The following is a 24740-nucleotide window of genomic DNA, read 5'->3' on the forward strand; positions in this document are numbered from 1 at the left end:
TCTGCTTTGGGAGCTAGCAAGTTCAGTATACCAAAAATGTCCAGCGTTCCAACTGAATTTTTATTTGCTTGGCTGTCTTATGAATTTATAGAAGATAATCATTTATTTTAAAAAATATATTAGACATAATAGTAATGTACCAGTTAGTTGGTTTCTTCACTGTGACAGCTGTACCATATTAACATAGGATGTTAACCATAGTGAAAACTGGCTAAGGATATCTGGAAACTCTGTTAATTTTTTTATAAATCTAAGACTATCCTAAAAGGTTTTGTATGTAAAAGTTTACATATATTTGTATATATACATACAATGTATATAAATAACACAATTTCTTGACTTTAAATTTTAGTAAAAGAAATCTTCATAAAACAGTGATTTTATGCTAAAAAATTATGATCATACTGCGTAAAATCTCTTTCTTTTTAGTCTTTAATGAATAAATTTAAGTTGTCCTGAAATATCATGTTTATACCACGTTAAATCTCTTATTTCTAAATAGTCTTATTTCCTCTTATTTATCTATAGTCTAAAATCAACTAAATTTCTTGATTCTGAATAAATGAAGGTCTTCATATACATGCCGGCTGTAACAATTAATTTCCATGTGTTGTGATCTATTTTTCGCTTCGTTGTTAGTGATAATGCTGTTGTAACTGAAGTATTCTAAAAATTCAGAGGAGGCTGTATTGTAAGCTCTTTATTATTTACAAATATAGTTGTCCTTCCTCACAAATCAGTGTTGTCTTGCTAATTCTGTTGCCCCCTTATTTCCAGGATGAAATTATTTTATTTCTCAGAGACCCAGAAAACCCCAAGTTTAGCTGTTTGGCGAGTTTACCTACTGCTGTGTCTCTCAACATGTTTCTGTCTAAGCCTCTCTTCTATGCTTTTAGAACCACAGGCCTTTGTTGTCATTTTCTTGGACTGGAAGCAGTAGAATGTGAAGCCAGACACTGCAGTGTTCAATCCTTATTTGGCTGTGCAAACCTTTCTTATTGTTAAAGTATGTTCTGGCAAACTGGTTAAGATCCAATAAGGATTGTGGGTCACCATGCCTATGTTGGCTGTTCTTTTCCAGCCTCATGGTTTGTTTATATAAGCACAATAAAAATTCTCATTTGTGCCTACTAGACTGTCAAAACAAAGTTTTTAACTAGTAAATACTGGTTAGAGTCATTCTAGGCCAGCACTAGAATAAGGACTGACTCTCAAATGAAGGAGACCGAGACCCACATGCTCTAGGCTATAATAGTGACCCCAGGATGCTGTTAAGAGACCCTCTCACTACTCTCTCTATTCTTTGCAAGTTGACTTGAGACCTAATTGAGATTCAGCCCAATTATGATATTTAGGACTGTTTTTTGTCAACTTATTTTGTAAATTTGTAAACGTAGATATGAGAGGTCAATGGGTTGGTTAACTGTGTCCAACTTGTATATAGATACTGATGAGTTTTCATTTGATTGGGTTCATAGATATTTCCAAACATTATAGTCAAAAGGCTACAATAGAGCTTGAACTTCCAACAACAACACAGAAGCTCATAACAACTAATGACTGCATCCTGTCATCAGTAGTGGCATTGACAAATGGAGCAGGAAAGGTAATTTTTCTCTGGTTTATATTGATGTTAAATTCTTAAATGTACTTTTTTTTTTCTTGATTGACATAGTAGAAAAATTAATCTGTAAAAGGATTTTAGATTATCAGCCTTTTTCATAAAATAAAGTTGTCTCCCTTTTCCTCCTTCCTACCTAATATGTGACACAATACGGAATGCTGTTAAATGTTTCTGATGAGTACTGGGTCCACTCACTGTTGATGTTTTAATGAGATATTTGCTGACTCAAAGATACCAGGTGGTTTCACTATATAGATCCTGGTGTGTATTCAAGGTCTGCTCTACAGAAATTGGGGTATCGAAAAAGATTTATAAGACTTTTATTAATATTTTGTTTTTTCTCCACCAAGATTTTTGTTTGTACCTTTGTGGTTTTGTACTTTAATTTATACTTTTAAAGTGACTTAAACACATGTCTTCTCATTGAATTCTTAATATTAGGTAATGATCATTTGGATCATTAAGTACTTAATTACTGTCATAAACTGACGAGTGCAGTTTCTTTAAAAATTGTTCTATGTGGGCTAACTGCTTTCAGTAGATGTCATATTCTAATTGCATGTTAATGTAAGTGAAAGTTGCTTAGTTGTATCTGACTCTTTGCGACCCCATGAACTATATAGTCCATGGAATTCTCCAGGGCAGAATACTAGAGTGGGGTAGCCTTTCCCTTCTCCAGGGGATCTTCCCAACCCAGGGATCGAACCCAGGTCTCCCACATTGCAGGCGGATTCTTTTTTTTTTTTTGGTGTTGATTCTTTTTTTTTTAAATTAATTTATTTTTTACTTAAATATGTTGGTTTTGCCATACATTGACATGAATCTGCCATGGGTGTACATGTGTTCCCCATCCTGAACCCCCCCGCCACCTCCCTCCCCATCCCATCCCTCTGGGTCATCCCAGTGCACCAGCCCTGAGAACCCTGTATCATGCTTTGAACCTGGACTGGCGATTCATTTCACATGTGATAATTTACATGTTTCAATGCCATCCTCCCATATCATCCCACCCTTGCCCTCTCCCACAGAGTCCAAAAGACTGTGCTATACATCTGTGTCTCTTTTGCTGTCTCACATACAGGGTTATCATTACCATCTTTCTAAATTCCATATATATATATGTTAGTATACTGTATTGTTGTTTTTCTTTCTGGCTTACTTCACTCTGTATAATAGGCTCCAGTTTCATCCACCTCATTAGAACTGATTCAAATGTATTCTCTTTAATGGCTGAGTAATACTCCATTGTGTATATGTACCACCACAACTTCCTTATCCATTCATCTGCTGATGGACATCTAGGTTGCTTCCATGTCCTGGCTATTATAAACAGTGCTGCAGTGAACATTGGGGTAACAAGTGTCTCTTTCAATTCTGGTTTCCTTGGTGTGTATGCCCAGCAGTGGGATTGCTGGGTCGTATGGCAGTTCTATTTCCAGTTTTTAAGGAATCTCCACACTGTTCTCTGTAGTGGCTGTACTAGTTTGCATTCCCACCAACAGTGTAAGAAGGTTGCAGGTGAATTCTTTACCAGGTGAGCGAGCCATAAGGGAAGCCCAAGAATACTGGAGTGGGTAGCCTATCCCTTCTCCAGTGGATCTTCCTGACCCAGGGATCGTACTGGGGTCTCCTGCATTGCAGGCGGGTTCTTTACCAACTGAGCTATCAGGGAAGACATGTTCCTGTGGCTGTCATCAAAGCCTTTAGTGACTAAGATTTCTCTGAGAACTATTCAGGACTATCTTAGCCCATTTATTTCAACAGATCCAACATAATTTCTCAAGAAAATGCTAATCTCTCTCTGTATTATATACCTTTATTTTTCTGACATGTTGACCTTAGTAGGAGGGAGCATACTTTTTTCAAGTGGTTTAGCTCATCAGAAATGGTCATAGATTATGTTAGATATTCAGTGTTATCTTTCCCAAAGTCAGACTGGTCTTCATGACAGTTGGCTCTTGTTTAGGGCTGTAGTTAAAGGGTGCTATGAGATTCTGTCAACTCAGATCAGTGCCTACAGGACTCCTTAGCCAGATTATCCTCACTGCCTCCTCTGTAATGCTTTCATCTACAAGCATTCTGGAAACTTTCTGATGATGATTTTAACTTTGATTCCATTAAGGAAAATTCTGAGAAAAAGAGAATATTGACATTTTACAGGAGTCTTTGTATTTGTCACTTTTTAATGAGAACTCTGGAATATTAAATTCCTGTGTACTTCATAGTTTATTTTAGGTTTACTTTGCCTGAAACCTTAACAGTTGTCTCAAGGAAAGGTTTTGATCTTCACTCAGAAATTTTTCTTAAAATGGTTTTTAACTAAAATAATTATCTGAATTAAGTATTAGTTGGTGGCAGCTGAATACTTAGCTAATGTGATTAGATTAAACTAAATTTTATCATTTGTAATTTTTAAAAAACCCACTACGAAGGTATAACATATACATATTAAAGAATACATGGGGAATACAGAAATATTAGAGAGGAAAGAAAGTAAATTTTACCGTATACTACCATGACCTAAATGCAAATTCTCGATATGTCTTGTCTGTGTCATACAAGATTTTTAGAGTTTTGATTTTTCTAAATACTACCTAACATAGAATTTCATTTGATACAGTAAAATATTAATGAAAAAGGTAACCTTTTAGACCATTAGTGAGTGCTTACTTTTTGAGCAGTGTTTGCCAAGGTAAAATACTCTTGATTCACAAGTCACTTTTTCTTATTTATTGAAATTGAATATTCTTGAATGTATCCAAGACTTTAATTTTTCTGACTAATAACTTTCTTAGACATTTTAATGTATATCACCATTTCATATAGACTTTAGATTCAAAATCATGGCTCAGAAAAAATACAGTTGTGGATCTTTGTTGTTGAAAGCAAATGTTAAATCTGTAAATGACAAGAGTCTACTGAATTTTCAGTCATTTTCTTTCCTATTTTATTTGTAATGCACAGATTGAGATTTACAGAGTGAAATTTAAGTAGAAATTATATATTCAAGATGCTTGTGTCATTTCTTGTGTTGGAGTATGAAACAGTCAAAGTTAAATTGCAAATGGAATGTGTAAACCCACACATACATATTTTGAGCACAGGCGCAGGTTTGGTGAGGTAAACAGCTCATAAACATTGTCTACAGAATAAATCAGAATCAGCCTTGGTTTTCAGGAATAGTAGAATTTTTCTAGATTAAGACATGTCACCAGTCTGGACTGAAAATTTAAACTGATGTTGTGTTTATTATAAATCATTGCCCTAAGTATTCTCTTCAAATAAGTAAATCGTGGGCTTTTGAGCATGTGTTGAACTTTCATTTCCATTCTCAGTATCCTTAACTTTGCTCTGAAAACTGTTAGATATGTATTTTAAATATATTATTGGAAAACAAAATCGATCTTCTTGTCACACTTGGTTTAGATTGCATCTTTCTTCAGCAACAACGTGGACTACTTCATTGCTTCCCTGAGCTATGGGCCCAAGACAGGGGATGGATTCATCAGTCCTCTTTCAGCCGAATGCATGCTGCAGTATAAGAAAAAAGCTGCTGCCTATATGAAGGTTTTGAGAAAGGTTTGTGAGCTCCTGTTAACATTTAAACCAGAGGGAAAATCTGAAATAATTTCAGAGAATGGAAATAGTTTCCCCACAGTTTATATTTATGCTTTATACAATTTTGGGGAGCAGGTGCTTGGTGGGTGTTACAAGGGTGGGAGGACTTTGGAAAGTAGGATATGACGGAGACCCAAACCTCACTTCTTAGGCCATGTTAGATCTCCGTTTTCAGAGCCTGATAGAGTGTTTAGGGTGAGATAGCCAGGCAGCCAATAAGCGTCAAACTTCAGGAAATCTTAAGCTTGTAGAAACAAAAAAAAAATTGAAATACGTTTATAATTTTTTCTCAGTATAATGCAAATACATGATTGTTACAAAAAGAAATCAGAAGAAATATTTCTGTACAAGAAGAAAGCTATGGTTACATCAAATTTCACCACCTAAAGGTAGCTACTGTTAACTTGGTTAGAGTATATCTCTAGCTCCCTAAAATTTTAAAGTATATACATGCATGCATGTGCCCACACACTATAGAAGCAGTGTATCTGGATACATAACACTGTTTTAGAATTGTTTTTTTCCTTTTAATGCATTGTGGGTATCTTTATATATCAAAAAATACATATCTATACTTATAAATTGCTATCATTTTAATGCATCTAGTATTTTATATATAGTGTTTCACTCTATAAACGTGTAATAATTTAATTAAGCCAAGCCATCATTGCTCATGCAGTTTTAGGTTGCTTCCTATTTTTCACTGTTATATGCAGCACTACATGGCATATTCTTGCACATGGAACTTGTGTATTTGTTTTTACCTTCTTCTCATTTCTTTTAAACTTTTAGTTATATATAATGCATAAAATTACATGAGAACATTATAGGTAAATTACAATCCCTAATTCCAGTTCCTTTTCAGTGGTAGTTGTAGTTATCAGTTTTATGTGTAACTTTGGAATATTTATACTCATCTGTATAAATTTTGAACTATATATAATATACTTTTCTAAATTTGTTTTTTAAAAAAAATTTGTATGCAGGTTTCATTGTGTAGCTTTTTTCATTTAAAGTAAGTTTTAGAGATCTATATGAATACATATGATGGCTACTATATTCATTTTAAACACAGCATGGAATTCTATAATGTAAATGTTCCATGGTTCATTTAGGTATCCTCCTTTTGGAGGGCATTTAGATTGATTCCAGTTTTTCACTGTTAGAATTATACTTCAATGGATAACTTTGTAAATGCCTCCTTGGGCATATGTGTGGAATACTGAGAGGTGGAACATTCTGATGATGTGATTTGCCTATTTTAAATTTTAATGTTTACTGCCAGATTACCCTTAAGGGTGGTTGTATACTACTAACAATGTATAAGGTGACCTAAATGTTTTAATTATTAATTCCTAAAGATGGAATTGCTTGTTCAGAGTGTGTAAATGTTTCACATTTTGATAATGTTTTTTTCCTGACTGTACTTCGAGAAGGTTACCTGTTTGTAATTTACCAGCAATAGGGGTATAAATCTAACCCATAAATTTCATTTGTCAATCTCAGAGACAAGAGGTTTCTTGTTATTGTTTTAATTTGCATTTCTTTGCTTATTATTGAAATGGAACGTCCTTTCATAAATTACTGTTTATATTATTCTATCAATTCCCTGTTTAAATTGTTCACCTATTTTTAAATAAATGTTCCTAATTAGGCTTGAAAGGAGCTCTCTTTGTGTTAAGGATTCTAGTCCTTTGTTTATATTGGAACTATTTCCCCTCAGTTTGCTGCAGTAATTTTTCAATGTTTAGAAGTTTCCATTTTTTTTTTTTTATCATCAAGCCGTTCTTTTTCTTTATGGTGATGATTCTCAGGGCAGTCTTGGAAAGTCAGGGAAGGCATGGCACCCCACTCCAGTACTCTTGGCTGGAAAATCCCATGGATGGAGGAACCTGGTAGGCTGCAGTCCATGGGGTCGCTAAGAGTCGGACACGACTGAGCGACTTCACTTTCACTTGTCACTTTCATGCATTGGAGAAGGAAATGGCAACCCACTCCAGTGTTCTGGCCTGGAGAATCCCAGGGACGGGGGAGCCTGGTGGGCTACCGTCTATGGGGTCACACAGAGTTGGACACGACTGAAGCGACTTAGCAGTAGCAGTAGCAGCAGCAGCAATCTATATAGACACACACCTGAATTTTATTATTAAACTTCATTTAGCACTTTTATTTGTAAGATCAGGGAAATCACGCAGTTTTTTTCTTTAATTCCTATGATGCTTTCTCCATAGCCCCTCTTGGAATCTGTGCCTTATGAAGAAGCTCTGGCAAACCGCCGGGTCCTTCTCAGCTCTACTGAAAGTCGAGAAGGCCTTGCACAACAGGTATGGCATTGGGAAAATCATGATGCTTGCTAAAGATAATGAATGTTAAATCCCCTGTGGAAGGTTTTTAACATACATCGAGTGATTTAAAAGGCTTTGTAATCATCTAAAATTAACACATGTACCATAAGCATAATTCATTGAAAAACACTTGTTGACTCTAAATAAGTCATCCTGATTCAGTTGGTGTTACAATTGCCAATAAAGAGATATCAGCATACTTTCGCTATGCTGATTAATAATTTAGGCTAGATTTAAATGTCTGAAATAATAAGGCAAAAAAGGGAGAAGGCTAGAGAGTCAGTGAGTTATTTTTATTTCTTAAAGGAGCAGGGATGAAAAATTTCCAGTACTCAATTGGTCAGTTGAATTTAGAGGCAGGTGGAGGTAGGCAGTACTGGTTTTTTCAGAAGTTGGTACAAACTGACACCAATTTAGCATTTGCCAGCAGTTTATTTATGTTAATACCTGGCTTGCTTTTATTTATTTATTTATTTTTTCAACAGTTATTTCTTTAATGAATATATCCGAACATCTTCCAATTATATACTGGGTTGTAAGTGCATATTTTAACTAATATTTTTCTCATCACTAAAAAAAAAGTGTTTAAAAGCTATTTGTGCACTTGTTCACATTTTAGCTGGCAGAGTTCAGGACTTGATGGGAACATAATCAAGGGCTCAAAATGTACTCATCGCAGACTGGGTCCTTATGGTCAACATCAGGGAAAGAATTCTAAACTCAGGATGCTTCCTGGCTTGCTTTTAGTTTTGGAAATATTTCTTTTAAAGAGGGCACAGATTTATCTGAGAGTGTTTTGCCTAAGCTGACTTTGTTTTCATTTTTGGATATGTATCACTTATCTTTTCAACATTAATCCGAGAGGATGTTGAAACTGAAAATGTAATCCACATAATAATTCCTAAAAAACAAAATTCCTGAGACAAACAGTGAAATGTGGAGTATCTTAATTTATTTTGGATTTCTGTCTTAATTAATGTGAGGAAGGTTAAGGCTCAAAGCAATTAAGAAGTTTTTATCCCAAGTATTAATTGCTAATAAGTGGCAGAATGGTCTGACATCAAAGCTATTGCTTTTCCTACTCTGGCACAGACCAGCTGCAGGCTAGTCTGATAAGAACTGCAGTGTAAATATCTACCTTGCAGGGTCTCCTAAGGATTAATTGAGCCAGTAGGAGGCAGTGTAACATGGAGAAAAGAGTCAGACTAATGAACCAAACACATGAGGTCCCCAGTCCTGGCTCTGCCATTAGCTTAGCAAGGATTCCAGCTCCTGGAACTTCAGGTCTCCTCTTTGAGAAGTGAGAATTGTAGGACTGTTAGGAGGCTTCAGTGGGATACTGGCAGGAAAATGCATGAACAGTGTCTGGTACCTGGTAATTGCTCAATCATTTGGTAAAGCATTTGGAATTCACTCAGAGGTTGCTTTTATTTTTATTTAATTCTCAGGCTTTCATTTGCCTTGAGAATTAGCTTTTTAAAAACTCCTTATTTAAGTACAACATAAAGAAAAGTATATAAATTATTAATATATTCCAGTGAATTTTCACAAGTAAACACTTTAACCAGTAGCTAGATGAAATTTTTGGAAAATATATATTCTTACATGAAGAAATGTATTTTAAAAAATACTTGCTGGGACCCCAGAAGCCTCCCTCATGCCCCTCTCCAGTTGCTGCTCTCCTCTTTTCCAAAGATAACCATAATCCTGCATTCTTTGTTTTCATGGTACTGAACTTTATATTAAAAGAGAATTACGCTGCATCTCTTTCAGATCTGGCTTCTTTTGTTCAACATTATATATGTGATATTCCATCCATGTTACATGTAGTTGTGTTTGGTCCATTTTCATTCCTATTGAGTATTCTATTATGTGAATTACATAATTTATCCATTCTTATAGCTTATGGAAAAGGTCCATTTTCATTCCAATCCCAAAGAAAGGCAATGCCAGAGAATGTTCAAACTACCGTACAATTGAATTCATTTCACACGCTAGCAAAGTAATGCTCAAAATTCTCCAAGCCAGGCTTCAACGGTACGTGAACCGAGAACTTCCAGATGTTCAAGCTGGTTTTATAAAAGGCAGGGGAACCAGAGATCAAACTGCCAACATACATTAAGTCATAGAAAAAGAAAGAGAATTCCAGAAAAGCATCTACTTCTGCTTCATTGACTACGCCAAAGCCTTTGAGTGTGGATCACAACAAACTGTGGAAAATATTTAAAGAGTTGGGAATATGAGGCCACCTTACCTGCCTCCTGAGAAACCTGTATGTAGGACAAGAAGCAGCAGTTAGAACGTGGAACAACAGACTAGTACCAAATTGGGAAAGGAGTATGTCAACATTGTATATTGTCACCCTGCGTATTTAACTTATATGCAGAGTACATCATGAGAAATGCTGGACTGGATGAAGCACAAGCTGGAATCAAGATGGCCAGGAGAAGTATCAATAACCTCAGATATGCAGATGACACCACCCTACAGCAGAAAGTGAAGAAGAACTAAAGAGCCTCTTGATGAAAGTGAAAGAGGAGAGTGAAAAAGTTGGTTTAAAACTCATTTAGAAAACGAAGATCATGGCATCTGGTCCCATCACTTCATGGGAAATAGATGGGGAAACAGTGTCAGACTTTATTTTTTTGGGCTCCAAAATCACTGCAGGTGGTGACTGCAGCTGTGAAATGAAAAGACACTTGCTCCTTGAAAGAAAAGCTATGACCAACCTAGACAGCGTGTTAAAAAGCAGAGACATTTCTCTGTCAACAAAGGTCCATCTCGTCAAAGCTTTGGTTTTTCCAGTAGTTATGTATGGATGTGAAAGTTGGACCATAAAGCTGAGTGCTGAAGAATTGATGCTTTTGAACTGTGGTATTGGAGGAGACTCTTGAGAGTCCCTTGGACTGTAACGAGCTCCAATCAGTCCATCCTAAAGGAAATCAGTCCTGAATATTCATTGGAGGGACTGATTGAAACTGAGGCTCCAATACTTTGGCCACTCGATGCAAAGAGCTGACTCATTAGAAAAGTCCCTGATGCTGGGAAAGATTGAAGGCAGGAGGAAAAGGGGACAACAGAGGGTGAGATGGTTGGATGGCATCACTGACTCAATGGAGATGAGTTTGAGCAAGCTCTGGGACATGGTGATGGACAGACAAGCCTTGCATGCTGCAGTCCCTGGGGTCGCAGCACAACTGAGTGACTGAACAACAATAGCTTATTACTGGAGTATTTTCAAGTGTTTAATTATCATAGGGCTGCTATGGGCATCTTATACCTGTCTTTTGATAAACATGCATATTTTTCTGTTGGGCATATATTTAGAAGTGGAATTGCTGAGTCCACATGGTGCTACTGGTAAAGAACCTGCCTGCCAATGCAGGAGACAGAAGAGACTCCGGTTCAATCCCTGGGTCAGGAAGATCCTCTAGAGGAGGGCATGTCAACCCACTCCAGTATTCTTGCCTGGAGAATCCCATGGATGGAGGAGCCTGGTGGGCTACAGTCCATAGCGTTGAAAAGAGTCGGACACAGCTGAGGCAACTTAGCGTGATGCACAGGATATAAGTTCAGTTTTCAAAAATCCTGCCAAACAGTTTTCAAAGTGTTTGTCCCGAATTCCACTCCTCTCGGCACTATGTGATAGTTCCAATTGCTCTATAAATATGTCCGTCTTTGTATTTTCTGTCTTTCATTTTAGTCATTTGGGTGGTCTCAAATTGCTTTTCTTTGATAAACAGTGACATTGAATACCTTCTTTTTTATGTTTATAGTAATATTCAAGTGCATATTCAAGTCTTTTTTTCTGCTATTTCTCTGTTGGGTTGTCTGTCTTTTTGTCATTGATTTACAGAAGTTCTTTATATATTCTGGATATTAGTCCTCTTTTGGATACATGCTTCTTTTTATTTATACCTTGTGATGAATAAAATTTTTAAAAAATTCTATTCTTGTTGAATTTCTCAATTTATGGTTATGCCTTTTGCATCTTATAAAACTGGAAAATAAAAATTTTCCAGTATCAAGTGGTTTTGCTTTCACACCTTTGAAGTAGTTTTGGTTTGCATTCCATAAAGTGTTTTTTTGGCCACTAAGTTTTGTCCACATTACCCTATAAGGTTCAGAATTCTCTGTTGCTTTCAAGGTTCAGCAGAGTTTGGAGAAGATTTCTAAACTGGAGCAGGAAAAAGAACATTGGATGTTGGAAGCACAGTTAGCTAAAATCAAGCTGGAGAAAGAAAACCAGCGAATTGCAGATAAACTGAAGAGTACAAGTAGTGGGCAGGTGGTAGGGGTGGCCCAGGAGAAGGCTGCTGCGGTGACTACTACAGGCCAGGAAGAAGCGTCTGCCAAGGCTGTGCCAGATCCCATTCACAGCACCAGTGAGGTAAGTGTCTTTTTTTATAATGGTAACTAGTGGGGATCCACCTGAGTGTTCAGAGTTTACCACGTAAATTACAGGAATTTATAATAGGAATAATCCATGTGCTCTGGAAAACTCAGGTTGGTGAGCAGGATGCCCCCTTCAAAACACAACTTTATTCCATTCTCTTTGATTTTACATGCAAGAGTTCCCTACGGTAAGGGCTGTGTTTCTGGTGAAGAAACACCAAGTCAAATTATGATGATTCTGTTTTTCCATTGAAATGTTTGTGATATGGGGCTTATGTTTCTGACAAAAGACTAAATGACTAACTTTTCACAGAAATGACCATAAATACGTTTTAAAACCAATTATATGGTATATTCCTAGGTAATATAAAGCTTTATGATTTACATATAATACAGTTAGACTTCCTAAGGCAATATAGTGATGTTATTTCGCAGCTTTGTATTTCTTGCCTTATATTTAATTGCAGTGATTTAGAAGGTAAGGAAACATCTCTATTGGAATTACAGAATTCAGAGTTACACAGAGAAAAATTTTCTGATTATAGTATTTTGCCCACTGTAAAAAAATAACTAAAAATCTAGAAAAATGAGAAATCAGGAAAGGAAGGGAAAAAAGACCCTCAAATTAGAAGGATCTCATTAAATGTATTTTTGTTAGCATTTTTTTGAGAAACTTGAGGACAGCCGTGGTGCTTGCTGATGGCCCTGTGCTAAGGTGTGTGATTCCCCTTATAGCTCGCTGATGCTATTGAAGAGCAAGCCATGGTCCCTTTCACGTCTACCTGTGTCTGATTCAGAGCATACTTAATAGTAATATATACAAATTAACTTTTATTTTCAAGATGTATACAGACCTCACTGTACCTTAACAGTGTCAGAAACCTGGAATTATTGTTAGTTTTCTTAGATGTGATAATGATATTTGATTATTTAGGAGAATATCTTTCTTTTTTGGAGGTAAATGCCAAAGTACTTAGAGTAAGATATAATATTTGCAGCTTACTTTCAGATACTTCAGGAAATGTACACACACAGATAAATACAGTAAATGTAACAAATTGTTCTTTATCAAATGTATTAATGTATTGATAATTGTATTGATAATACATCGATAAATGTATAAATGTGTTAATACATTGTGGGTGCACAGGTGTTTATTATCCTTTTTTGCCCAAATTTACTCTGTGTTTACATATTTTCATAGTAAATATAGGACAGGAAAAAAGAATTAAAATTCTTAGAAAAGTGAAAAACACACCAGACTTCCCAGAGCAGTGATCTGAATGGTGAGTATGCTCACTGGAGGATCCTATGTAAGCCTGATGGCGAGGTTGAATCCTAGTCGCAGGTGTTGCTCTCTCCCCCGACAAGGGAAGATGACTGCCTGGAAGGACATTTAACCAACAGGACCGAATGCTGGCATCAGTTTAGGTGCCATTTGGGGAAGTGCAACATTGCCAGCACTCATCTGTGAACTTCCCTTCAGAGTCTGTCTCATTGATCAGATCAGACTGAATGTTTTCATGATCTTTATTGCTAAATTATTTTCTAAAGGACTGTATTAGTTTATACTCTGTATCAGCAGCATATGAGAAAATGCCCACAGCAGTGAGAAAATGTTTAATTATTAGGGTCACCATGAAACTATCTTTAGGTCTTGCCTGCTTTGGAACTAAGCGTAGAAATGACTCAGAGTTAAAATCTGTTCTTCCTCTTTTTCTTCTCAGACCATTTGTTGGGTTTCAGTAAAAATGGCTAACAGCATTTGGATAGAGGAAATAGTGATGGTCATGTCCATTACTGCCATATGAGAGAAATCATGAATATGGTTACATATCTGAAGGGCCAGCTTGTGTTGAAAGATGATTTATATCGAAAGGTGATTGATTTGAGGGTGATCTTCCAGAACTCCACTGCTAGTGTGCTTTTATTTATTTTTTTCAATGTTGCTTGTTTCATTTTATTTTTTGGCAACACCACACAGCTTATGAGATGTTAGTTCCCCAACCAGCGATTGAAACCGGGCCCACAGCAGTGAAAACACCAAGTCCTAACCACTGGCCTACCAAGGAATTCTCATTAGTGTGCTTTGAAACAATGTGAACCCAGAAGAGAAAAAATATTACAAGGGTTTAATTTAAGCTGTTGTGTTTAAAGTATAAACAGTCTGTTCTAAAGCTTTTTCTCCCTTGTGTTCTAGATTGGAATTTTAACCAGGACATCTGACAGTGAGGTAATGTGTGCTTAACATCATGTTGTTTGTTAGTAAATATCTGGCGACATGTTTGTTGACAAAGTCCAGCAAAAGTCAGCTTCATCTAATTATATTTCTGACAAGTCTAGTCATTGTGGATCCATGTTGCTTTTCTCTTGGGTCACTGTTAACTGTCACCAACAAATCACAGCCTGTTTCTGTAATTGTCTTATTGAATGACTTGACTTGGCAGTTTGACAGGGTGTGGCATGAGCTCGGCCATCAGCTTGCTGGTACGTGGCTGGAGGCTGCGAGCCATTACCTTCCCAGTGGGCTGGCTGACAGAGCAGGGCTTTTCAGGGCCCTGACCATCAATGGGCTTGTAGTTCTTTCCAGCCCTCAAGTGACTGAATCCAGGTCAAATTTGGCCTGTGAAATAGGTTTGCACCTTTTCATTTTGAAATATTCCAAGTGTAAACTTACAAATAATCATTAAAAGAACACTGAAGTCATTCAGCCTAACAGAATGGTGAACTGGCAAACATAGTTCAAGTAGGTTGGTAAATTCTTTGGTTTCCTTACTTGGCCTTATACTTTAGGTAATCTTGAACTTATGCATATACTTCTAAACTCAACTGAGTAGGTGCCATTGCTAGAGTAATTAGAAAACTAGTCTGGAACAAGGGCCATAAATTGTTCGTTATAGAAATAGTTTAATTTGTTAGTATGTTTAGAAGCATTAGAGCTATCTTAAGATAATGTGGGGGAAAAGAATGTTCATATTTTTAGGAATGCCAATAAATGCTCCCCTTCTCCCTGTTCTCTAGTTAGTGGAAGACATAGGAGGCAGGCAGATAGAGATTTTGAAAGTTAGGCCTCCCAAGACGTCACTTCTGCTTTCTGCTCTTGAAGCCACACCTTCACTGTGAGATGGGCAGGGAGCTGAATAAAAGCATCTGTCTTGTTTAAAGTTTTCCGAAAAGTGGGGAAACTATGATTTCCCATCAAAATTCAAATGAAAATCTAGGAACTGTCTTCTTTTTATTTGGCTAAAGTGATAGTAATCTTTTTTTTTTTTCTCTTAAAACTGCTTCATCCCACTGGCATTTATTTACTCAGTTATGTGTGCTCTCTTTAGGCTCCAGATGTGGAATCTCGGGAAGACTTAATCAGAAACCACTACATGACAAGGATAGTGGGACTGACGTCTCAGCTGCAGCTGGCTGACAGCAAGTCAGTGCACTTTTATGCTGAGGTGAGTGGAGAGTCAATGGATCAGGTGGATTTTCCTAACCTCCTCAGCAATTAGCTCACTGTCTTGGCCTCCTGCTGTTCACCACAAAAGAGAGATCAGAGTCAGTGTGTCTGCAATGTGGATTTGGTTAGAGTTCATGTAGATTGGTCCACATACCAACGAAAAATCTTTATCGATAGACATTCTTAGGGTTATATAACATGTTTTGGAACATTATTATTATAGATTACTTGTTTTAGAGAGTTATAAGCTGGTAACATTCATAGGTGAAGGAATTTTCTTTTAGGGAAATTCAAAGTAAAGTATGCCTTTGTTTCTCTTTAGTATTCTCTTTAGTTACTGAATGACAACTTATGGTAGTGAGTTTTTATAAATGATAAAATGCAAAAGGTAACCTCTTTCAACCTTTAAAAAATATAAAATGTTGCCTTTTGTTACATTTTCTTCCATCACCATATAATGCATTTTCTTAAGAGGATTGGAAAAAGGTTATGCAAGATAATAAAATTATACAAATTCCTTGATGAAGAAGAGAAAATGAAAGAAGGAATTACAGATACCAAGAAGTGAGAAACAATTTATAAGATAGAATGGATATCGCTCAACATATAAGGATACTTGTTAGGTCTCTGATTAGAAACTTTTTCTTAAAACGTTAGTTGTAGATGTCAGAGATGTATAATTTTTTAAACTGTTAAGGAAATTGACAAAGGAAAGATCACACCCTTTATTAGAATGTGACTTTGTGATTTTCTCCGGTTCTGCAGAAACAGAGAGGTTGATAGGAAGCCAGGTGCTAGGAGTGAAGAGAGGCTTTGCTTCTCTCTTCTTGCTGAAATAAATGATATGCATAGCTTAGTGTTGCACACCTGTTTGATAAGATGATCAGTAGTGATAGCTGTTGGATTGTAGAAAAATGAGGACAGCAAGTTGGATGCTGCAATGCCTTGCTGTTTGAACCATGTGGCAAAGAACATCATCTTGTCCTGCTTCGGATCCCTAACTACCTTCTGAGTTACTCTCCCAGCCTTGATTGTCATCCTCACAAGGACCTGTGTTTTGCAGAGCTCTCTCCCTCTTTCTCTGGTTCAATGGCTGATCCCATAGATGTGTGATTAATAGAGAGTGGTTGATTTGGTTGGTTGGAGAACTTGCCTGAATTTATCTTATGAGGAATGAAATTAGTAACTGGGGAATTTCTGAGGATTTCCAAGAGATTTGCTTATCTTAGTAAGTTCTTTTAGCACAATTGTGATAGAGGAATTTTAAAATTGTTCTGGTTTTTCCTTGTCTGTAAACAGGAAGTGGTGACCCTCACTCAGTATTACTTTACTGGAATGGTCAGTCTGAGCATTTGATGTTGACACAGCATTCAAATGTGTCTCAACAGATTCTCCATGTCAGCGTCATGGTTTATCAGAAAATTTAGTGATCCTTTTAATGGCACTCCTTTGAACAATAGCATGAAATAGAATTTTTCTTTTTTCTTCTTCATGTACTGTCTCCAGATAGCCTCAGTTTAGTAGACCCCCCCCCCCCAAAAAAAAAGCCAACTGGGGTCTTAAACTGCTCTCACGTTTTTTTCCCCCCATCGACAGAGTGAGGCTGTGAAGATTTTATTGTTCCTGTGATATTATGGTCTCCAATAAAGGACTTAAAACACAAGAAGAAAAGTATCTTAGAATTCATACTGCTTGATGCCATTGATCACTTTTGAAATAACCACTTCCTTTCTCATCCAGTGTACATGAATCTTGGGTAAATGTAGAAAAGAAACTTCTTACGCTTTTTGTAACCTGTGGTCATTAGGCTAGAGTTTGGAAAGAAATACCGATGAACTTGGATGAGTAGATGTTTTTTCCCTCATTAAACTGCTGTGAGTGAGGACCACTCACATTTCTCATGTGTGCTCCAGGGTATGGTACAGGGCCTGTGGGTATTTGGCAGATGTTTGTGGAATGAAGGAAGGAAGTGTGGTCTTGGGGATTGTTTTTTAGTAACCTTCCTTGAAGTAAGTTCGATTTGGGGAAATGCTTCCTGAGATTATGGTATGTTTTCTGATTTCACAGTGCCGAGCACTCTCTAAAAGACTGGCCTTGGCTGAAAAGTCTAAAGAGGTACTGACAGAAGAGATGAAAGTAGCCAGTCAGAACATTAGCCGACTTCAGGTGAGTTTCATGTTACCTACGTAGTATGTTTTTTCATTGAAAGTTCTTAGGCTGAAAATCAGCATTTCCTTTCTAAAATGGTGACATTTGACCTCTAGATATAATATTTTTCTTACTATTTTATTTCTAGCTTATTTTCAAGTTACAGCTCATTTATGGCAGGCAAGAAGTGGTTGTATCATTTGTTTCTCTAGTTTAATTTTAATTATAAATAGTTTTGTAGTCAGCGTTGCTTTAAATAATACTTATTTATCCATAGTCCTTCCTTTTTCTCTTCCTCCCAGTTGATAATCCCTGTCATGGCTGGCCAGAAGTTTATTTTGTTCATATGACTCAATTCCTTCTCTTTACTGATTCATAAAACTGACATAAACTGAAAGACAGGGTTACAAAATATTCCTTCTTACTCACTGCTTTGTTTTCAAGCCTTGTTTCTAGAAGCCTTTATTAAATATACACATGCTACAAGCAAAGAAATAACTCATTAACAGCAATACATACTTCCTTCTGGTTTCAGATTCATTTATAGATTTTCTAGAATCACAAGATTAGATGTTAAAAGGCCAAAGAGAGCCTGAGAGATGAGAGGGGAGAAGAAGGTGCTTTTTCCAGGGAGAGTCCTGCCCAGAGGGCTGTGGGATCCCCATCGAGTGTGGGGTAGTGGGAATGTGCCAGAGACCACCTTCCCCGCCTCACCAAAGGCTCAGGAAAACCTGAGGGAAAGAGCATGAAGCCCTCTTGTTTTTTTTTGTGTGTGTGTGTGTGATACTTTTATACCTGGCATAGAAGGAAACTCATTTCTGCAAAGAAATTCAGAACCCATTTTAAAGGTTGAGAAAAACTTCTTCCCCATTTTTGCTTGTTCTCTTGTTAGACCTGTAGCTTAACCTGCTTCTTAATTGATCAGATAGGCCATCTTGATAGGTTGCTTTTCCAACATTTTTTTTTTCTTTTCTTTTTTCTTAAAGAAACTTTCAAGTTGTATAACTGGTGGAGCTTTGCTTTCTCTTTTCTCTTTTCCCTGGCCATTCAGGATGAGCTGGCAACTACCAAGAGGAGTTATGAGGACCAGTTAAGCATGATGAGTGACCACCTGTGCAGCATGAACGAGACGCTGTCTAAACAGAGAGAAGAGATTGACACACTAAAGATGTCCAGTAAGGTAGGGGAAGGAAGGGTCTCTCTGAGGAGGAATAGTTAATGTTTAATGTATTTCATATAAGGTACTTCATTGCTGTGTGTTTCCGGAGCAAAGGATTAAGAGATTTGAAGTGTTTATAAATCATTTCACTTGTCCTCTTATCTGAAAGTAAAATGAAGATTGTTTGATTGAGTTACAAGTTGAGAGAAGGTCTGACCTCCAGGCCCTAACGCTGTGTTGCTTGCTTTTTGGTTTTGGGGCAATTCTGCTACTGTTCTGTTAGTTAGGAGCACTCTTAAGAGGGTTTATGATGGGGATTACTCTTTATTTATATGAATCTAAAATGGTCTCATTGAAAAGTAACCTTCTTAGCAAATTTATTCTCATAACATATCCATATAACCATATAAAAGGACTATTTTGTCCTTTTAATTCCAAAGACTTCTTAAATTTCATTTCCCATAAAACCTCTGCTTGTCCAGGCTGGGGTCAGTAGATATGGGTAGTGTTTTTGTGTTGAAGGGCATATCCATGTATCATGTATCTTTGTTGTATCATTATACACACACACACACACACACTCTTAGCATGAGAGGTAGGCTTCAAGAGGCCAGAGAGCTGGTTTCATGCGTGATCTCAGATGCTTGGCATATTTTGATAACTCAGACAACACCCTGCCACCAGCAGCTTGGATCTGCTGTCTCCAGCCTGTGCTCTTTGCAGTCCACACTGCCCCTCACTGATCCTGCAGGCATGTGCTGAGTTCCTGTTGCGTGCTGGCCCTGGGAAGGACATAGAGATGAACAGACCATAGCTTCATTTTCCCATCTGCCAGTGGTGGTGCAGAGGTGCATCCCGCTCAGTTGGTGTCTCCTTGGAAGTGTATCATGTTAATGCACTAGAATCTGCCTTACAGAATTTTGTTTCTCAGTGTAATTTGGTGGTATTGATTGGCCTCTGGCTGCTTCAGAGAATGTTTGTGATGCTTTTCGGGGACATCGTGTGATGGTTGTGACCAGCCTGTGTGGTGCTGATTAGGGTTCTCCGGTTACTGGTGCTTGGGGAAACTTGAGCTTGTAGGTAGTGGGTAGGGTATTGGTCCTTCTGAAGAATGCCTCCTTAACCCTTTTGGCCTCTTGGTACTCCATCAGGGCAGTAGCTGACTCATGTAGAAAGCACACGTGTTAGCGGGAATAGCAGGAGAAAGCCTGCTTTTAGCACCTAACATTTGAAGAAAAGTGACAGTCATTACAGGAAAAGTTTTCAGACCTCAGAGCTGCAGAGGGCATTTGGTTCTGAATTGAGGAGGGTTAATGCTGGGTATAGGGGCTTCCCTGGTGGCAATCGGGAGACCTGGGTTTGATCCCTGGGTCTGGAAGATCCCCTGGAGAAGTGAATGGCAACCCACTCCAGTATTCTTGCCTGGAGAATTCCAGTGACCGAAGAGCCTGGTGAGCTATAGCAAAGCTCATTGTCCCAAAGGTAATTAATTGTATTGCAGTCACTTTGTAAGTAAGGAAATTTTTAAGCCTTCTTGGAAATTTTTAATCTAGTCCTTAGAATATCTGTGATTAATAAAGCGTAGAGTTAGTGATCCTTCTTTACTTTCTAGTTTCCGTTGTTAACCTTTCTTTGATCTTCTGTGGTCCCTATATTTTGTCCCCACCATCCCACTCCCCATTTATTAGTCATTTAAATTGCTATAGCATCAGATAGCTGAGTTGACATGGTCTCCATTGGATACCAAGTAAACATCCTGAAGCCATTTGTTTGCTATTATCTTGTTCTGAACTCCAGAAAAAAGAAAAGTTACATAAAACTGGAAAGTCCAAATCTCTGTATATGAGGGAATTGGGAATTAAGTTAAGACATCTTCCAAGTTGCTCTCTGCTGTTATCTGAGCTTCCTTTTATCCTGAGATTATCATTGCCACTGAGATATTAGCTGGCACATATTAAAAATATGTTCCTATTAAGACCTTTTAAAAGGTGTTCATTTCAACAGCAAAGGAACAATTTTAGGCTAAAATATTTTATTCAGCTTTATGAAATCATAAAGTACCTTGTCTTTGAAACAAAATGAATATATGAGGTTTGATAAATCCAAGGTATGCTTTCTTTTCTTTATTACCTGTGCTCAGACACCAGGAAAATAAGGTAGATGGAGGAAAGTGGAGAGAGTGAAAAGTAACAAACTGCTCTGCGATTCCTAAATAAAAGTTAGCAATGGAAGGTGATCAGCTCTTCTTCTTGGAAGCTGGTTTTCCACAGTGAACTATGGCTTCCAGACAGCTTGATCTCTAAGTTGTATGGATGATTTTTCTAGAAGTTGGTATTCTTATTGTTGATATTTTTCTTTGCACAGGGAAATTCTAAAAAGAACAAGAGTCGATAGTACAGATAGCGGGTTGGCGACTTCTTTCCAGAGCTGCTACTGCTGAGCGGAGCTGTGGGGCCGACCCTCCACGTCCAGTGCTGGCTGCCTTCAGGAAGCTGGAGTGTTGTTGGACCTAGTAAAGTAGTCAGTGTTGTAAATGGCCTTGAAATATTTAAAATATATTTGTAACCGGTAAGGCAAATACAGAATTTGATGTTGACAGTAAAATGGAAAACAATACACATACCTTGGATATTGTAGGTTTCCTTATGCTGTTTTTACTGTGCACTTTTTAAAATTAGGTTTTAATTTCAGTATGTAAGAACAACAAATATTTTGTATATTTTCAAACTCGATGATATGGTAATCAATTTGGTATCTATGGAATAGATATATGTTTCTGGATAAAATGCTTACATTGTCAAACTGTCATTACTTCTCACTATAATTGAAAACAGTCTCCAGTTCCTTTTGAAGACTTATTCATTCTGTCTCTCTTTCTCTGTTCTGGAGGGATTGGGCCTTGAAAACTCCAGATCTTTTGGTTTATTATCATTGTCTTCAGCTCTTCAGTACCTTCTCTGTGTTGGAATAATAGCTTAAGGAAATTGATGTCAATAAATTCATACTTATATCAAACTTTCAGTCTTCTGAGAATCTGATGAAGGAAACTGAAACGTTTTAAAGTAGGCTTCACAGAATTACCAAATCCCAGTTGATTTAGATATAATCTTCCTAATCCTTCAAATTGGAATAATTGTACAGTTAATCCTTTATTAAGGCTTTGAGTACCTCTCAAGGTACTTGTAACTATACTTCAGGCAAGGTTGCTAAGCCCTTTCAGGCTCATATTGGTTTATTTCATAAACATTGTGTCATTTCAGTGTACATTTCAGAGGTGTCTCTCCCAGCACCTCCCTCCCCAAGTCTTTAGTTTTCCTTCCCTCGGAGTCTCCTGCACATGCCCATTTCACTCCATGTCTACATCCCCAGACTAAAGCCCCTCCTTCCCCACCTCCCTGCCTGCAGCTTCATCTCTTTTGAGCCTCTTCACTGGGCAGTTGCTAGTCACCCTCCAGAATGCTTTACTCTGTTTCACCTGAGTGCTCAGCACCAGCTTCCCTCTGTGCTCAGCACGAAGGCCAATTCCTTCGCCTCCACCCCCTGTTCTTGGCTGCCTGCTATAGAGACAGACTGGCTGTTGTGCCCAGTCTTCACAGTAATGGAAGTATTTGAATCCTGCCTCAGGGATCTCTGGGTGAGTCCAGCTCGGTCCCATCCTCCCTAGCCCCTTGGCCCTTTCTGTTTTGTGTGATCTACTCATTTTCATTCTCTGTCAGCTGAACCCAGCGGTGTTCACTGTGGCTGCGCCTAAGCCCCCAAGCACCATGTTGCTTAGCTCCACCTTAAACCTAGAGTTTCCAACCCCTGCTAGACCCTCAGTGTTCTGTGACCCTGCGTGCTGAATTTCTCATCCATTTCTGTTCCTCTTTTGGAGAGTTTGGGACTAAGGAGTGATGTCATCTGGCTTATGCTTTAATGGAATCATGGGTTGCTAGGCTGAAAATCCGGAGAGGGCAATGGCACCCCACTCCAGTACTCTTGCCTGGAAAATCCCATGGACAGAGGAGCCTGATGGGCTGCAGTCCATGGGATCGCTAAGAGTCAGACACGACTGAGCGACTTCACTTCACTTTCCACTTTCATGCATTGGAGAAGGAAATGGCAACCCACTCCAGTGTTCTTGCCTGGAGAATCCCAGGGAGGGCAGAGCCTGGTGGGCTGCCGTCTATGGGGTCACACAGAGTCGGACACGACTGAAGCAACTTAGCAGCAGCAGTGAAAGTGAAGTCGCTCAGTCGTGTCAGACTCTTGGCGACCCCATGGACTGTAGTCTACCAGTCTCCTCCGTCCATGGGATTTTCCAGGCAAGAGTACTGGAGTGGGTTGCCATTTCCTTTTCCAAGTCTCTGTCTACCTTTATGAAAATCCTCAGACTTCTGGGTCAGGAAGAGTGTCACTTCTCCTGAGAGATGGGCCTGCTTTTCTCTTAGAGAAAATGTGAATCTTGGGTTGTGTCCTTCTTTGCTTTGGTGGCCGAGACTTGTATCTCTCCCCACCTGAGAGCTGCCAGAGCTCCCAGACCAGCGGCCCCTATCGCCCAGCATGGTGCCTGGTCCCACAGATGTGCTGGCAGTCCTTGTGGTGTGCTTGACCTTTGTCTAGGGGTCAGTGCCTCTGGGAGGTTTCCTCGGTCTGAGGAACAGGGCAGGACTCTAGAGCGTGCAGTTGGTTTCCTAGTAAAATTGTCCCTTTTTAACTTAATTGCTAAGATCTTTGTTCTTTAGGCAGAGTCTCTTGCCAAAGCATATAATGACCACCACTGGTTAACCATTTATTTAAGTCAGGCATGGTAAAGACTTGACTTATTTCATTTAAACTTCCAATAACTGTATCTCATTGGTGCTATTACTGTCCCTGTTTTACAGTTAGAAAACTAAGGCTTAGAGAGGGTAAGCAGTTTGTCCGTAGTCACACAGCTAGTCCATGTGGGGCTGGGATTCAGATCCAGGCTTGTCTGATTTCCAGAGCCTGGCTTTTTCACTACTGTAGTATGAGCCTTTTGAATTGAGGACATTCAGTTCTCTTCCTACAAGTCCTATATATTTGGAGGATAAAATATTAAATTTCTCAGTAACTCCTATACTTCATGCAACTTTCCCTTTCCATGTCTTCAGTAAGTATTCTTACCCCTTCTTTCAGCATTTATTTAGCTTCTTGAGCTAATGGCCTGGGTACAAGGTTGGCCTTTGATATGATTTTTTTTCTTCTCTGACCCTATTTTTATTTACATATTCCTCGTTACATAAACCTTCCCAGCTACCAAATTCTGAATTTAATAAATTTATGCCATGAGTCTACCCCTTCCATGTAATCCACTTTCTGTACAAACTTTGTTGTTTTTTTTAAAAGGAATTTTGTAACCACAAAACTGGAGATTAATATGAACCCTTTTTTGTCTCCATCACTTCTTACAAACATTTTGTTAATCTTGTTTCATCTTTTTTTCCACATGGCTTCTTTTCCAGGAGTATTTTAAGGCAGGTCCCAGACATTGGACCGTTTCCCCTGTGAACACTTGAGTCATGCATACCTTTTGTAAAGATGAGAGCGCTAACTTCTTAATCTGCCTCACCCAGTGCCTGCTGAGTGCTCCGTGTAGATGAGACTGTGATAAGCAAAGCAGTCCACCGGCTGCCCTTGAGAGCTCACAGTCTGCTAGTGAAGCAACAGTGATCTGTAAATGCACAATTACAAACTGCCATGTGTCCTGTCTTGCCCTGGGCTTGTCTCAGACAAGGCGGCAAGTGAGAGAGAAAACACAGAGGCTGCTGCTTCCTTGATTAGATGTCTGTATTTTTACCAAAATTATAAACTCGATTTGAGTCAAGCTGTTCTGAAATACTTATTACAAGAATGTCCCTGGTGGTCCAAGACTCTCTGCTCCCAGTGCAGGGACCCCAGTGTGATCCCTGGTCAGGAACTAGATCCCACATGCTGCAGCCAAGAGTCTGAATGCCACAGCTAAAGATCCTGCTTGCTGAAAGTAAGACCTGGCACAGC

The 24740-nt window shown here is 38.3% G+C and overlaps 1 protein-coding gene across 1 annotated transcript in view; it reads left to right on the top strand.

Annotated features, from left to right (window-relative positions):
* PPP1R21 (protein phosphatase 1 regulatory subunit 21) overlaps positions 1–21755 on the top strand; it is a 66853-nt gene extending 45098 nt beyond the window's left edge. The window contains exons 14-22 of the mRNA XM_040224766.1: positions 1479–1606; positions 5051–5203; positions 7474–7566; positions 11735–11977; positions 14183–14215; positions 15315–15431; positions 17501–17599; positions 18633–18761; positions 21105–21755. Coding sequence (XP_040080700.1) covers positions 1479–1606; positions 5051–5203; positions 7474–7566; positions 11735–11977; positions 14183–14215; positions 15315–15431; positions 17501–17599; positions 18633–18761; positions 21105–21134 — 1025 coding nt within the window. The 3' untranslated portion in view covers positions 21135–21755. The remainder of the gene's footprint in view (positions 1–1478; positions 1607–5050; positions 5204–7473; positions 7567–11734; positions 11978–14182; positions 14216–15314; positions 15432–17500; positions 17600–18632; positions 18762–21104) is intronic.
* The last annotated feature ends 2985 nt before the right edge of the window (positions 21756–24740 follow it).

Source organism: Oryx dammah, unplaced genomic scaffold, assembly GCF_014754425.2.
Source record: "Oryx dammah isolate SB20612 unplaced genomic scaffold, SCBI_Odam_1.1 HiC_scaffold_25, whole genome shotgun sequence".
Taxonomy (NCBI): domain Eukaryota; kingdom Metazoa; phylum Chordata; class Mammalia; order Artiodactyla; family Bovidae; genus Oryx; species Oryx dammah.